The 15998-nt window shown below is 40.6% G+C and overlaps 3 protein-coding genes and 1 long non-coding RNA gene across 4 annotated transcripts in view; 2 read left to right on the top strand and 2 right to left on the bottom strand.

Moving 5' to 3' along the window:
* Positions 1 to 779: 779 nt before the first annotated feature.
* Positions 780 to 3092, bottom strand: LOC104961163 (uncharacterized). The gene is made up of 3 exons (XR_800067.1): positions 2986 to 3092; positions 2132 to 2223; positions 780 to 1291 (listed from the first exon to the last, which is right to left on the bottom strand). It is a non-coding gene; the product is annotated as an uncharacterized lncRNA (long non-coding RNA).
* Positions 3093 to 4381: 1289 nt separating this feature from the next.
* mif (macrophage migration inhibitory factor) lies at positions 4382 to 6299 on the bottom strand. The gene is made up of 3 exons (XM_010789395.1): positions 6051 to 6299; positions 5262 to 5434; positions 4382 to 4658 (listed from the first exon to the last, which is right to left on the bottom strand). Exons 1-3 carry the CDS (start codon positions 6156 to 6158, stop codon positions 4592 to 4594), a joined length of 348 nt encoding a protein of 115 aa, XP_010787697.1. The 5' UTR covers positions 6159 to 6299; the 3' UTR covers positions 4382 to 4591.
* An 86-nt stretch (positions 6300 to 6385) lies between these two features.
* On the top strand, positions 6386 to 9602 carry LOC104961160 (uncharacterized). The gene is made up of 3 exons (XM_010789394.1): positions 6386 to 6734; positions 7126 to 7448; positions 8877 to 9602. The coding sequence occupies exons 2-3, from the start codon at positions 7145 to 7147 to the stop codon at positions 9233 to 9235; spliced, it is 663 nt and encodes a 220-aa protein (XP_010787696.1). The 5' UTR covers positions 6386 to 6734; positions 7126 to 7144; the 3' UTR covers positions 9236 to 9602.
* Positions 9603 to 11013: 1411 nt separating this feature from the next.
* Positions 11014 to 15998, top strand: part of LOC104961159 (putative zinc finger protein 840) — a 9301-nt gene continuing 4316 nt past the window's right edge. The window contains exons 1-3 of the mRNA XM_010789393.1: positions 11014 to 11396; positions 12629 to 13006; positions 13528 to 13649. Of these exons, the coding sequence (XP_010787695.1) occupies positions 12706 to 13006; positions 13528 to 13649 (423 nt within the window). The 5' untranslated portion in view covers positions 11014 to 11396; positions 12629 to 12705. The remainder of the gene's footprint in view (positions 11397 to 12628; positions 13007 to 13527; positions 13650 to 15998) is intronic.

The following is a 15998-nucleotide window of genomic DNA, read 5'->3' as shown; positions in this document are numbered from 1 at the left end:
GTTTCCATCAAACTGGCCTTGGTTTCCCAGCTCTGGTGTTTTTCGGCCAGGTCTTCTGAGAACCTTCGCTCCTGATGCTCTCTCATCTGCCCTTATAAAGGATTCATAAAGGGTTTATAATTAGGTTATTAATTAGGTTGTAAACACTTTATTAATCATTAAGAACCATTTATAAACCAAACATAGTTTTAATACATCAACACAGGCTCACTATTTGGCAAGATGACTAAGCCTGATATTGGCTACTTAGCGAGAATCAACTCAGTGAGCAACAGATACCAAGGATGCTGGCTGATGAAGAAGACTAAGTAAGATAGGCAGCCAATACAAGGCTTAGTCATCTTGCCAAATAGTGAGCCCACATTTATCTGTACTGCTAAGTCTATTGGCTAGCTTACTTTGTTTTCTTCATCAGCCAGCATCCTTGGTATCTGTTGTTCACTGAGTTGATTCCCCCCCCCCCTTCCATCTTGATGTTTCTTGGCATCTCTTTATGACCATTTATTTATGAGTTACTAACATTTATAACTGCCAAATGTTGTAAAGTGTAAAACACATTCCCATGTATTAATGAGTTACTACCATTTCTAATAAGGCTTAGCAGGACAGATAAATGTGGGCTCACTATTTGGCAAGCAACCGGTCACAGTTGCCCTGTTTATCTCATGTCTTATAAAAGATATATTAATGATTTATAAAGTGTTCACAACCTAATTAATAAATGAATTACAAACTATTCTTAAACCCTTTATAAGGGTAGTCTTATTGTAAAGTGGTAACGAAATACCTTATACATTATTTTAAAATTGATCACCACACAACATACATAGAAATAATGCATAACTCCTATTGCTATTTCACAAGCTGCATCATGGCAACAACATTACAATAGTGTTTCCTGTGTTCTGCATGCCAGCCTTTGTCATCACCTGGCCATGTGGTACATTAGTGAGTGACTGATGATATTTTAAATATTTTTGATAAAGTAGGCAGTATGTGAAGCTTTTTTTGTTCTTAGGAAATAGATCATTCAGGTGCGGCATCTATTAGATAGATTTAAATGTAATACAAATTGATTTGTTATGTCATTCAGTCGTTCTGATTTCAAAATATCTGATATCTTTAATAACGAGGCATTTTTAGCAAAATACAATCATAGCCCTTCATTCTTCTAGAGGGGATAAAGGAAGTAAATGCTCCAGTGATTAGACCGATCCTTTTCCATTTGCAGTTAGTTCCCCCTGGATTTTATTCTGCAGTAACGGATCATGGCAACAGCTATGGCACATATCTGAGGAGAATCAATATATGAGTTAAACACACACATAAAAGTTAAAAGAAAGCTATAAGCTAAGCTATAAGAAATGCGTTCGTAATATCTGATCATTAGAGGGCGTATTGAGGTCTTTGCAAGTTCAAAATATGAATAATATTGGAGCGGGAGAGGGGCTACATTTATAAAAATAAAATAAAAAATGTTTTAAAACTCTGAACAACAATTATTGGAACACCAATGTTTTTTGTTAGTTTTTCAAGGAACTTCATTGCCTCAAATTGCAAAGTACATCACCTTGATGTATATAATGCCCGCAGTGGATGATGTATTTAAATTAAACTTTGCAATAAATGGGGAAACACACACCAGAATTGCCATAAGCATCTAGGCAGGAAATGTATTTTTTTTCAAAAGAAAACATAATGCTAATTTAGTTTAGGTGATATTTTAAGTTTCATCAGAAACACAATGGAAAAACGCACATATGCACATGTCCATTCTGTCGCATCCCTTCGCAAACGTGTGGCTTTCCCTGTTCACAATTTGATTTATTAACAACATTTTCGCTATTTTTGTTTCATTGTAAAATTTGACAAATAATTTCTAAAAAATGTCTTGCAAAAGTTTGACTTTATGATATAATCACAGACAATAATCAAGTTGTTTTCTTATGTAAATGAACCGCTTTCATCTCAAAGAAAAGCCAAGGTTGTCCTCTTTTGAAGTTTTATTCTTTACCTACGATGGCCCTCATTCTCCATCATAGATACTAGACATGCAAGTAAGTAGAATATGAATAATGTATTGCTCTCTCTGGTGCATCTCAGTCTAACTTAAAGTAAAAAAGGGTCATACCTCCAGAGCTGCAATTCCCAGGCGACTCCGACAATAACCGATGTGTTTTCGTCAATCAGCTGCTTGATCTTTGGAAAGCAACCTGTGATCGTCTGCGGAAAATTAATAGTGTAGGTAAAAAAAGGGTAGGATAAAACGTAATAAATTACAAACCGGTTTTGGATCATTCACATAGATCAGGGGTGTCCAAACTTTTTTCACCAAGGGCCACATACAGAAAATATACGAAGGGCTGGGCCACTCACAGGATGTCTATTGCCTTATCAATTAAGTTATAAGTTAGCAAAATCATTAAAATGTAGGTCAACTATGTTTGATACTTGAAAATGCTTTACAGCCTACATCCCAGCTCTCCATAGGGTTTCATTTATTATGTTAGCAGCTCATTCCTTAAAACAGAAGCTCAGATTGCTTATAAAAAGAGGAAATATGAAGGCTATATTTCAAGCTTGTTATGTAATTAAGTTATTGGGCTTTTTGTTGTTGTTGTTGTAAACTATGATTTGTTTGAAAATGTTTCCAACTTTAATTTAATAAATGTATTTGAAAAATTGGCTTATTAACACATGAATACTGTCTAATCTTTTTTTTTGTCTTTTAATGTTTATTTTATTATCTTGAAAAAATAAACTGTTTTTAAATGCCATTTTCATTTTTGTAAAGCACTTTGAATTGCCTTGTGTTGAAAGGTGCTATATAAATAATATATATTTTTATATATACATTTTTAGAAGTACAATATATGACAAGCACAAGTTTCATTTGTTGGCCATATTTCATTATACTTTTTGAATTAGCTGAGGACCGTATTTGTAGTTTGGACACCCCAATCGTTGTTCTTCTAAAGCACATACCGTGTCACAGTCTGCTACCATTTGGTTACACGGACCAACATGGCCTGGACAACACTGTGAGGGGAAAAGCTGGCCATAATCGTTATAAAACGGAGAGCCCACGAAGTCTGAGGAGTTGTAGAATCCACAACATTGGGAAGTAAGTAGATTTACTTAAACATGATACAGTACAATTTTGAGATACGTGTAGGCCTACTTTAATTGAGTTATTGTAATTGTATTATTATTATATTATACGTATTATTTTTTCCATGTAACTGATTAAAATTACATTACATTTTTTATGTAATACCCTAACTCTTTTACATGTAACTAGTTCAAGGCTTTTATTTGTCATACGTACATAGCTACAGTGTAGTTATGTCGATGGAAATCTTAGGTCACAGACTCCTCCAACAGTGCAACACAATAAAACAGAAACACAGAAAAAATAGTGCAAGTAAATAAAAAAATAAAATGTAAAACGGTAACTAACTAACTAACTAACTCCCCCAGTCCTGCACATACACCAAATTAAAACATGTACAATATAAGAATACTTAAAAGGAAAGTGGATGAACTGCCTCTTATAGTAAAGGCATACTTGGTGATTTGTACTTTTTGACACTGAAAAAAGAGAGTTCTGGCTATCCATCAAATTTCAATTACGACACTAAGATTTAATTAAAAGTCTTGGATTAGGGAATTCACCATGTCATTACAAAACAGAACACAGAAAAGTGACTGTATGCCAGCAGTCAGGTTTGCCGTACTCTTCCCCACCCTGCATATTAAGATGCCTTTCAGGCTGGCCATATCTGCATGTGCTCAAAACTCTAAAACAGGGGTGCCACCTAAAGATTAATATGGATGTCACAGCTTTTACCATCTGTCTGCTGTGACATGGCAGTGACCTAATTAAATGGCTTCTAACATGAAAAGGACATTTCTATAGCAAAACAGGCACTGCCAAGGGATTAAATATTGATTTATATCATTTTTAATAGATAGGATTTAGCTAAAATAAATGACACCCATTATGTCAACGTCAGCATGAACGATTGACAGCTCATTAAGATTTTTTCTTTGAGGCGAAAAGGAGGACTTTCTGTCTCTTCCTATGTTTTTTCAGATCGTTCATAAGCTCAGGGAGGTAGTCATGCCCGATGCCACAAATATCTGTCAGGCTAAATAGGCTAAGGGAAAGCACACGTCTAAATAACCAAAAGAATGATTCATGAACAAATTCCATTTAGCTGCTTCACATTTAGGTGCCTACTATTGTTTTGGTCTGCATTTTCATTCATCTGCAGTTCTGTAAGTTTCAATGGGTGTTTGAATCTAATAAAAAAACAGGGATCTTGTCAAATGTACGGTGATTTTGTCAGGCTAGACACTCAAGGAAAACACAGAATTATTTAGGTTCTGCAGGTTTTTTTTATTGCATATTAATGGAAAAGAATCAGCAAAAAGGTCCAGCTAAGTCCTCTTCAAATTAGTCATACAGTATAGTCACCTCTAAATTAACACCTGTGTCTTTGACTCTTCATGTTGCCAAATGTAACTCTGCTCGTACATACAGGAAAATACTGGAATTATCTTTTATTTCAGTGTGTTGACCTCCTTTTCAGGCAAAGGTATTGTTGTTCCAGGCCACATTGGCTGCATCCATATCTGTAAAGTTAATGTAAATCCTGAAATAGACACAAAGAGAAATCGGATATTAAGATAAGACATTAACAGTAAGCAAGGTATGCGCGTTACACTAGTATTTCTCTATGTCTGTCCGTCCCCTCCTCTTATTTCTCAGTTTGACTTTGTACATTATTGTTTCCTTCTTTTATGCCTTTCATGTCTTAGTTCCTCCCACCTGAGATGCAAGCAGATCCGGCAAGAAAGAGACACAAAGAGAGAGTGGTCGAGGCAACGGGCTTTTAACAAAATGAGACATCAATGCGCGGGAGACTTAATTTTTACCAAACGTGAATAAAATAGAACCTGATGCAAATCCGATTCAACTGTTCATTGTTTATACCGCTGTATTTAATGATCTCAGTGTTCATGACCACTCATTTATTTACAAATTGTACAGATGTGTCACGCAAGTACGCAAAAACGATTGATCTTTTATCGATCAGAGTTGCTGAACATACTTCTAATTCCGACTCACAGGCAGGAGGACGGAGGAGGGTGGAGACAAGGAAGCACAACATTGAGCTTTATATGTTTCTGTCACCATGTTCACTTTGCTTCTCACATTATTGCAGTATATGTATTGGTTGCTGTTTGTATCCTACCTGTCAGGAGAGATTTCCAGGTGTTTGTTGAGCAGTCCGCACAGGAGTTTAGAGTATTGCTTGTTCTGAGCACCGCTGATCTTTCCAATACTGTGAAGGGAGCAGAGTGCACAGGGGTCGCCCTTTCCTCCAAACATCATCATTTGGTCAGGGTTGATATGCACAGCAATGTACTGGTATATGCAAGAAAGAGGCACACAACTGAGGTTAGCTTACATTGGGTGAATGTGGATCAATCACAACTGTTGTCAGAGTGTCTGGTTCTTAACCTATTTGAACGTCAAACTCTATTGTAGTTTCAGCATATATTCAATATTAAGCTAAAGATATAAATTAAGGATTTTGGAAATGTTGGAGTTGTGAATCCAAATAACTACACTGCAACTCAATACCGAAGAATGTTTTTGAAAAGTGACCAAAACAAAACCGTTAAAAAAATCTTAAGATTGTGTATTAAATATTTGTTGACCGTTTAAAATAGAAAAATATATGTAGTATATAGCATCAATTTGCTTGAAATTATAGATACTCGCTTTTAACTTGTGGGTTTAGTGAACTGACGCCACTGATCATGCATCTACCTATTCTAACAGTCAATAGGCCTACTGTGTTTACATAACCTACTTGTGCAGGAAGTATATCCCTTATTTTAGCTGCTTGTTTTGGGTCATATTGCACAAAGCAGAGAAGTTACATTTACCAAGGTAATACATATAGGAAAGAATAAAGGCACATAGCCCCTGTTTCGTTGAGCATCAGGATATTGTGCAGGATTAGGGTCTACTTTACCTGTGGAGGTTTGCCCATATATTTGGCCAGCTGCTCGCTGGCTTCGGAGAGCAAAGCCGCCGGTACATCGCTTTTAGCCACGTTGGTGTTCACTGTGAACATCGGCATGATTACTCCTTTTTTCTATTTTTCTCCCTTCCCAGGCTGCTGCTGCTGATGCGACTCCGGATTCTGCTCTGCACAGAATAAAATAAAAATATAAAGCTGTTCTTCTTCTGTGGTTGAGCTGGCAGACAAAGAGACCACAGCGCCTCCTTCCAGTCTGGAAGACACTGTTCTGTTCACACTCCAACCAAAACGCCAACCAAGAGAAAGCTAAGTAGTTCTTTGCTATTATTTTCCAATTTACTTAACACTTTAACACTGCTGTCAAGACCACAATAAATACAAAGTGGTGCATGAAATCCTGAATGTGTTGATTTTTCCAGGGTGCGGCTATTCTTGAGTGGAGGGTAATTACGGTACTGGGCATGCGCAGTGTTCTCCAGCATCATTAAGTAGAGCAGAAGGAGGCGAGAGGGAAAACAGTGGCACGGAGAGAGAGGGCAGAAGTTAGATGGCGCTTTCCTTTGTCACCGCGTCTCTCTGCTCATGAACATCGACCTGGCATATCTGCGATCCGTGAAATCAAACCGTCTGTCGCCGATTCACCTCCAAGTTATTCTTCATTTCATCCAAGAAACGGTACGTATACAGAGCTAAATTAGCCAGGCTGCTAACGCGATCACTTTCCTGACGGAGACGCTGCTCCTCCTCTACCACTTTTACATTACTGTGTGTCAATAACAATGCACGTTTAATAACAAGCTAACTTGTATGTGGTATTACACAGCTTAAATTAGGCATTACTTTAGTTTAAGTAAACGATAACAGAGGTGGAATAACCATGTGTGCAATCACTGTCACAAATTACGTCGATATTATGTATTGTGCAGCTGCTCACTAACTAATAAAGTTAATATTTGTACATGACATTGGCGATAGGCATAACATGGATACATGCAGTGTCTCTTAAGCTATGTATGACATTAGACTGTGTAACTTTCGTGATGGTAACACACTGTTATTGAACCAGGTCTGAACCTGTGGCCACGATGATGGAAGAATCGGTGTCCACATTTGAGACGCATCTGACGTCTGTCATGGACAGTCTGATCCGTGCCTCGGTGTGCGAGATCTCCAAACTCTTCCAGGATATGGTGAACGACTACCTGATGGAGCTGTCCCTCAACAGGAAGGAGAACGAGGCTCTCAAACAGCGGCTGAGGCTCACCGACCACAAGCTGAGAGCCGAGCGCAAGTACGGCATGGGCTGGGCCGCGCAGCGCCGCAGCGCCGGGCTGTCGGCGGCGGAGGAGCGGGCTGGAGGGCGGCAGAAACGAAAAGTTGCGGAGGCCCGTAAGTATTGCTTTAGGATTTAGGTTTACCTTCCAAAACTAGCAGGTTTACACCACCTTTTTAGTTTGTCATATATTTAGTTTGTATTTATTTCAAGTAGCCTACTGTCAGTCTTGCACAACCCTCTGAATATGTTGCACATACAAAGCGACTTCATATCTGCACAGCTTTTCACTTTTGGTAACAATACTGCACATATTTCATTTAATGTTATTATTTTTGTCCTATTACCTTACCCAGTCAATTAGTGTATATATATTTAATGTAAATATTTCTCGTCTTGTTCGTTTTTCTTCCAATGTATCTTCTTTAACTGTTTATGTATGCACATACACCAAGGCAGGTTCCTTGTATGTGTAAACCTGATTCTGATGACATTTAAATGACACTTTGCTCAAACATCAATATTGAGTATGATTGTTTCTGTGTGGTGAGAAACAGGTTCTTGTTGTGCAGTCAGGGCTTATGTGGAGACGCACTTGTTTTGTTGGAAACCATCTGGCAGGAGCTGATCTCTCCCTCCCTCCTTCCTCCTCCGCCTCCTCTTCATACTCTCTCCCTCTGTCCTTCACCTCCCCCTCTCCGCTGCATTCTGTCCCTCCCACTCCTATGTGAATTTGCACACATTCTCCCTCCCTCCCTTCCTGCCCTGCTCCTCTCCCTCCCCCCACCTCCTCTGTCTCTCTCCAACTCCTCCTCCCCTTCCTGCTCCTCTTTACTTCACGCCTCCTTCCTCTCTCCCTTCCCCCACCTCCTCCTGCTGTTTTTTCTCCTTCGTCACGTTGCGCACACACGCGTACACACACACATACACACAACACACACACACACACACACACACACACCCCCTTCTTTCCTCCCCCGCCACCTCCACTCTACTCCTCACATCACCACCATAATGACACACTCCTGCTCCACCTCCCCTCTCGCTGTCTCACTCTTTCATCTTTTCATCCTCACCCCTCCTCTGTCTCTCCTTCAACTTGTCCTCCCCCTTGTCTTCCTCCCCCTTTCCCCTATGGCCCCCACCAACTCCACTTCTCCTTCTCTCTTCCTCGCTCGCTTTCTCCTCCCCTTCACATGGTTTCCTCTTCTATCCTCTCTCTCGTCTGTCCTTCTACGCCCACTCTCTCCTCACTCGTTCATCACGCTCACTACTCCTCCCCCTGCTCCTTTTACTTTCTCCCTCCCCCCAACCTCTTCTCTACTCCTGTTCCCCTCTTCCTCCTCACCCTCCTCCTCATCTCCCACTTCTCCACCCTCTTCTCTCCTCTATCTCTGGCTCTCCTGGCCTTTCCAATCATCTCCTCCCACTTATCTATCTCCCCCTCATTATTCACCCTCCCTCTCTCCTGCCCACCTGCACTCTTTCTCCTTCCTCTCTCACCTCCCTCCCACCCTTCCCTTGTCTTCCTCTCTTCTCCACAGGAGGCAAGTCAAAGAAGGGCCCGGCAGCAGCCTATGGCAAACGCTGGCCTGGAGTTGTGTGGGAGGAAGGAGGAGGAGGAGGAGGAGCTGTGGGGATGGTAGCAGGAGGAAGAGGGGGAAAGGAGGCCAGGGAGATGTACCTCATCCAGTACCCCGGGGATGAAGAGGATGAGGGAGGGATGATGGAGGACGAGGAAGGGGAGGGCAGCCTCAGCGGTGAGAGGGAGGAGCCGGCCAACATCAAAGAGGAGGTGAGGGAGACAGGCTTTCTCAGAAGAGGAGGAGGAGGAGGAGGAAGAAGTGGCACAGCATCTCTGCAGCTTCATATCAAATGGAAAATAACTGAAAAAGAGAGATGAGAGAGTTGTGCTTGTGTTTGTCGGCCATCAAATCCCCGCTGAGATGCACTTGATGACGGGAAGGATATTGATTTGATATTTAGCTTCCCGATGAGCCGCTCTCCGCCTCGCAAGTTCAACAGCTTTTAGGTAGAAAGTAGAGGTGAAAAGCTGTTTGCTTAAAACACCCACATGAACAGTAAGGCACATATTCCCTCTTCACTTATCTTCTGTATTTGCATATTCAAAGCATGCAGAATGTGTTGTTGGCCTCCATGGGAAGTCATTACAAGTTGTTTTTGAGGACTGACGCATAGTGATGGGAATTATGGCTCTTTGAAGGGAGCCAGATCTTATGGCTCCGTTCCTTTCAAAGAGCCTTTCAAAAGAGCCGTTTTTTTAAAGGGTTTTAGAGAGTTACTAGGTTTATCTGCTAAATAATCACCAGGATAATGATTGACTGTATTGCTAGACCTAATGTCAATAATCTGCATTGTAAACATGACACAAGGTGGCGCCATATCCATGTCATTCATGTCAGTGAATGTACTTTGAATTTACCCTCTGTACGTGTTAAGTAAATAAAGTTGCCTTGCCTTGAATGAAATTCATGCAACTCTTAATATTAGATACTGTGTTTTTAAGTGGCGATGGAGATTATTAGTTGACCCTGCTTTAAAGGATATTTTGCCTTTACAAATGGTGCGCTTTATCACCGCCTGAGTTTTGGTTGAAGTGCTCAATGTGCTGCGTTTTCGCGTTTGGCTCATTTTCTATCCGAAAAACACGTCGTCTACCTGTCCTGTACCACTTGTTATGACTTCTCTCTCTCTCTCTCTCTCTCTCNAGGCACCCAGCAGAACTGCAGATCTATCAGGCGTAACAGGCTTCATTTCTGTGTTGGAGTTGGTATATACATCCCAGACTTTAAAATATCGATTTCAAAAAGAAATGAAGCCTGTTACGCCTGATAGATCTGCAGTTCTGCTGGGTGCCTGCGCATGAGGGGGTGAAAGGGAACGAGTGTGCTGATAAATTAGCAAAAAGTGCACTACAAAAAGAAATAACATTACCAGTTCAACTTGGTAAAGGAGAAGGAAAAGCAGTCATTAAGAAGAAAGGGATGGAGATCTGGCAGAAAAGGTGGGAGAAAGACCAGAAAAGCAAAGACTATCACAAAGTACAAAAGACAATTACAATTAATATTCATAAAGAAAGAAACAGAAGGGAGGAAATCACGATATCTAGACTCAGAATAAATCACACGGCTTTGAATGGTACACTGTATATCATGGGGAAAAGTGACAGCGACAAGTGTGGGAACTGTGGAGTAAAAGGTGTAGAACATATATTGTTACATTGTGACATCTATAAAGCGGAAATAGAAAAACTAAAGGCTAAAGTTTTAGAGGCAGAGAAGGAATGGAGTGTGGTTGGTGTTTTGGGAACAAAAGGAGATGGAGTAAGAGCTACCAGAAAGGCACTGTTTACCTTCTTGAGTGAAACTGGGGTAGGAAAAAGAATGTAACATTAGGTCAGGAAAGATCATAGATTTTTATTTTATTTATTTCATGTTTTTTGTTGATTTATTTATTTTTATTAGATCATAGGTTAAAGAGTTGGAATGATATGATGATTCATACTCATGCTCCTTTTAAGTTGTTTGCAATCCGCCAAAAAACGAGAGAAGAAGAAGAAGAAGAAGAAGACGAAGAAGAAGAAGAAGAAGAAGAAGAAGACTGCAACACCGTCGCTGGCCCAAAACGATACAAGCCTCGATATATATAAGCTTCACAAAAAGCTTCGGGGATTACTCGACACACGCTCCGAAGCCTCGGCGCAATACGTATCATCACTAGTTACAACACATATCGGGTCCAAACATTTATACAGTCTATGTCCAACTCCAAACATGTTTTTTCTTTTCTTTTAGTGACGTAGTTCCGACGTCACCTTTCCTTCCCGCCTGGGAGTGAAAATGGCGTATGGTTATCTCCCCGTGTGGTTGGTAACATACACTGGTTAGTAGTACACGTCTACTCACTATCAAGAAACAACTACATTACGCATTTAGCTGTCAGTGGATGAGGCGGTGTTCACTGTTGCTGTCGTGAGGTTTTCGGAGGTTCGGACCCGGTAAATCACCGCATAAAGGCGGCAGGAGCTCCCCTCTTCCCGAACCGTGAGTATCTCATTTGTCCGCCATGAGGATTTGATATACACGTCTAACTTGCTTGTAACCAATTTTGGCTTTCCTTTTTGTTACAACGCCTAGTTGTGTTCATTCAAAAGACATGTGTGGATTTCAGAAACCTATCTTTTGTCGAAAGGAATAACTGTGTAGTTAGTAATTCAAGAACATGGCGTAGCCTACTGGCTGCAATGTGGTTCAAAAAAAGATAACGTGCTTGTTATTCTAATATGTGTTATATCATCCAAGTTTTCTTCTTAAACCACTTGCGAAAGTATTTTTTCGTTTTGCATAAACCTAGATTGAGGCGTCTTAACGACAACACATGACGTTATTTCCTGACGGTCCTCTCAATGCTAGCATGGGTTTGTTCCAGGTTTGTTTGTATCCAAACCGTTACAGTACCGTTATGTGTTTCGGTGGAAACATTTCCCCATCATATGATTAAAACACTTTCATTTGGTGGACATTCCACACTTAATCACCATCTGGTAAAAAATGGACAAATCTACAAGTTTAAACCAACGTTGTGTTATTTATAAACAGTTAAATCATTTAACAGAATCAATCTGAAAGGACAGTCTTGCACCAGCAATGTAGTACAAGTTCTGACAAGGTTACAACATAAAAGCAATCACTTTGTACAGGAAAATAAATAAGAAAGGGAAGGTCTTAATCAATCGAATTCTACATTACAGGCTATTGAAGATCGGTGGCTAGACGGGAGTTAAGTAGAAACATGTTAATTATAACAGGTAACATCCGTATGATAATTTTCTTGACAGTGGTCAATATGACACCCAGTTTGTTGAAAGCTTCAGAACATTTAGTAGAAAATCAAAGTTATAATAATGACATATATATAATTAAAGGAGATTTATGATACATTTCAATGAAAGTCACCTATGCCCGTGTACTTCATGCTTCAAAGCTATGAGGCAGTTGTGCTGCTGTGAAAGGAAGAATTTCTTCCCCTGGGTTTTAGAGCCCAGAGCCCGCAAATATACACAATGCTAAACTGACCAAATGTATATTGTTTTTATATAAATGTAATGTGTCCTGTTTGGTTGTGTTTTACTGTACCCTTTTTAGTAGCAGATTTGTATACATTCAAACCAAAGGAACATTTCTGCCATGTGCTAACATGTAAACACAAATGTATGGGTTGTTCAATTTCATAACATTTTTAAATTGTAACCTTATCTCTTATATATCGGTTTTAGGGGGAGTGTAAAAGGAGCAGTACAGAATCACTCAAGGATCTAGGACATCTGTAGCCTGTTTCCAGCTTTCTTCAAAGATGTCTGACCTGATAAGAGGGTTCAGGGCCCAGCTGACCACGAGCATGGACTCCACCCTGAGGAGAGCTGTTTTTGAAATAATGTTGATCTTTGAGAACAGTCTGCATGGGTATCAGATGGAGCTGGGGCATAAAGGAGAGGAAGTTGCTCAACTTAAAATGAAGTTGCAGAGAGCAGAGATCAGGTTGACTGAAATTGAGTGTGTCGGCAGCAGAGGAACAGAGGTGAAGAAAGGACGAACTGAAGATGTTGTGAACGCCCCTAAACCAACAGATGATGTTCCTGAGATTCACTTTGAAGGTAATGTGTTCAAATGAGGTGAATAACTTGGCAAAATAGGCTGCTTTCTACTGTAAAAGAGACATTTTTTGATTCAATATATTTTTGGAAGGTAACTATTGCAGAGTGAAAGGCATTACAGTGTTTCCCTTAGGATGGAGTCATAGCAGCGCTGCTAAGGCACGTGGGCCCAGCAAAATGTGAGCGTGGAGCGCGTGTTTTTTTTTAGTGCGTGCGAAGTGCGCCCCGCCAATATGTTTCTATGTGTCTGCCAGCACATGAAAGGCTCTTGAGGCCTAGTACATACAGTGGCAATGTCTCAAGACTTAGCAAAATACACCTTTTATTGAACATACAGTAAAGGTGCCGCTGCTATTTGTATATAGGGGAAACACTGCATTAAACTTTAAGTACAGTACCGAGTATAGGTTGCAAGTTTATGTGAGGGAAGGAAAAGCCTTTTATCTTTTGCATGTACTTAATAATCACAATATTGCACGGCATATTCTAACCATATTTGTCTTATACATGTTTTTGTGCAGTACCTGATGACTGGTGTGCTCCCCTGGCCTGTGAGACCTTAACCAGGAAAGAATATGCATGTCCCAGCGTAAGACTGCGCCGGCTGTCCATTCCTCTGTCGCAGATTTCCATCAAGCAGGAGGTGTGTAACTGAAGGGCAGATCTGGAGGGGGGAGTATTTAAATGTACAATTGGGAACCATTTAAGAAAAAGTTATGTTGAGGAAGGAAATAGGCTAACTGTTGTCCGCAGACACTGTTGTTGTTCAGTGTGGATTTTGATTGATCAAACAAGAATCTAACACCACATCTGGATCAAATATTTATAACATGTTTCTAAATCTTACAGCCTGCAACACAACATTTACTTAGGAACTCCTTTTTAATATTTTCCTTTTTTACGGTAGCCAAGCTTATAAAAAAGCTTCTGTGCAGATTCTATGGTAAACATTGGATACATCCAATATGTGATGAAATGATTGGAGCAAAGAACACAAGGAGCACAAAGAAGAGCTTTGAGTTGATGTCAGACACTGGAGATTTATTGGAAGCTACGGCCAGAGAATTGATATATTTACAAATATACATATAATGACACATCCTCTGCCCAACTAACTCGGAATTCCTCATGCTCTCCTCAATATTTAACTATTCCTAAGATAATAATCAGCATTCGATAACCAGTCAAAGCCAGCTTCGCCCCTAGCATAGAATGATCGGCTCCAGGGAGCTATCCACCTGATAAGATAGACTCCTGGGGCCGTATTCACAAAGCATTTTATCTTACCGCTAGGAGTGCTCCTAACTCGCGCTAAAACATTTTACGTAGGAGTTTTTTCTTAAAAGTTATTCACAAAGCCGCTGAGACCTACTCATACTAAGGATAGCAAGTGGTGATCTGGCGACCTTTACGACCGACTTTGCGAACATCATGTATACCGGTCCGGACAATGTCACCGCGACGACGGAAGGGCTATGTGGTTATCGTCGCTTCTTGCTGGGGCCACCGTACCAAACGGTGACAGACAAATAAAGAGGCGCCACCTGCCGGCACAAGAGGACGGCAACATATAGAGAAGGCCATCAGCGTGTCGTCTACTTTTGTGGGGGGAGTGGCGGAGAAGTGTTCCTTGCTACCCCTGGCACGCCAGTCTCCAAAGGCATTTTTTTTTACACAGGTGGCCAGGATTTGGGTACAGGCCATTTCAAAATAGAAGGCAATGTTTAATTCACGATTCACCCATGTTCAGTATTGGAAATCAAACCAGAATTGGAAGCCAAGCGATGCAGCCTGCAATCTCAATGCGGGTCGTCCACGTGAGAGTGAGGACCCCGGCATAAGCTGTTTCCTAAAATCCCGAATTTTCTACGGGGATTGACCGCTTAAACCTTTGAGGATCTCGTATTACTCCGCACAGTCAGAATTTTAAATCCTGAGGATTAAATAAGTGATCTCGTTAAGTGTTTCAATAAAATCCGGATTTTCATCGTGGATTCAGAACCTCTCGAAATTTTCAGGAGCTCTCCTGAGGATTGAGTCATTCCTTTGGATAAAGGTTTCTTAGACTTTTTACCGACTGTCTGCCTTACAAAACTCTGTTACCTTCTGCCACCTAACTAGTTTCTCTATATCCGATTTAGCACCTCCCATAGTTTGAACAACACTTGTATCACGCCCTACGTTATTGTAGGGGCCCTGATTGTCCTTCATTGGGCAATCAGGCCTTTATTTTAAACCGTTGTGAAGCTAAAATCGTTGTCCCTTTTAGTTGAAACGTTAAGGCTGCCTAATCCCTTATAGCGTTGGTAGTTCAGTCCGGCACGGTATTTGGTTTTGGTAGTTGCGCGAGAGATCTGGTGTATAGTAGGTTGTCAAATAGGCCAAAGGAAACTGTTAGTGTTGAATGTGTCTAGTTTCGGTTGAAGTACCGTTACGTCCATACGGGGCCACACCTAGCCACGATAACTGCCCTGCTTTATTTTATTAACGAGGTAGTTTTCTACTCCTGCCTACCAATGCAGTTATCTTTCTTTCATGAAGGTAGTTGTGCGTCTAACAAAGTAAAGAGTACTATCCCCCTTGACTTGGCCGCCAATACCCGACATAACTTTTCACAAAATTCACGACCTTTATCGAGTACTATATCAAACGTCCCACGAGAAATTAACCGGAGGAGCTAATACGTAAATGCATAAAAATAACAAACAAGAGAGGAGAAATTGCACGTTATATTGCAATATAATAGCACCAGACGTGTTTTGACAGTAGTAGCACATAAGACGATTGACGTTACAGGTATTTGATAAACTATCCTTATGTAAGATCGGATCCCATAAAGGAACAAAAAGCCACTAATCACCCGAGCAAACCACCCTACAACGCCTACTCAAAGGTGGCTCTGGCGGATGAGACTTGTTTGGTAGTTGGCATGACTGACGAAATTTGAGTACGTGCTCTTAGCTTGCAGTTAGGTATCGTTGCCGCGCAGTGA

The sequence above is a fragment of the Notothenia coriiceps genome, unplaced genomic scaffold, assembly GCF_000735185.1.
Source record: "Notothenia coriiceps isolate Sejong01 unplaced genomic scaffold, NC01 NC01_scaffold00032811, whole genome shotgun sequence".
Lineage (NCBI taxonomy): Eukaryota > Metazoa > Chordata > Actinopteri > Perciformes > Nototheniidae > Notothenia > Notothenia coriiceps.
This window is presented reverse-complemented; position numbering and strand designations above follow the sequence as displayed.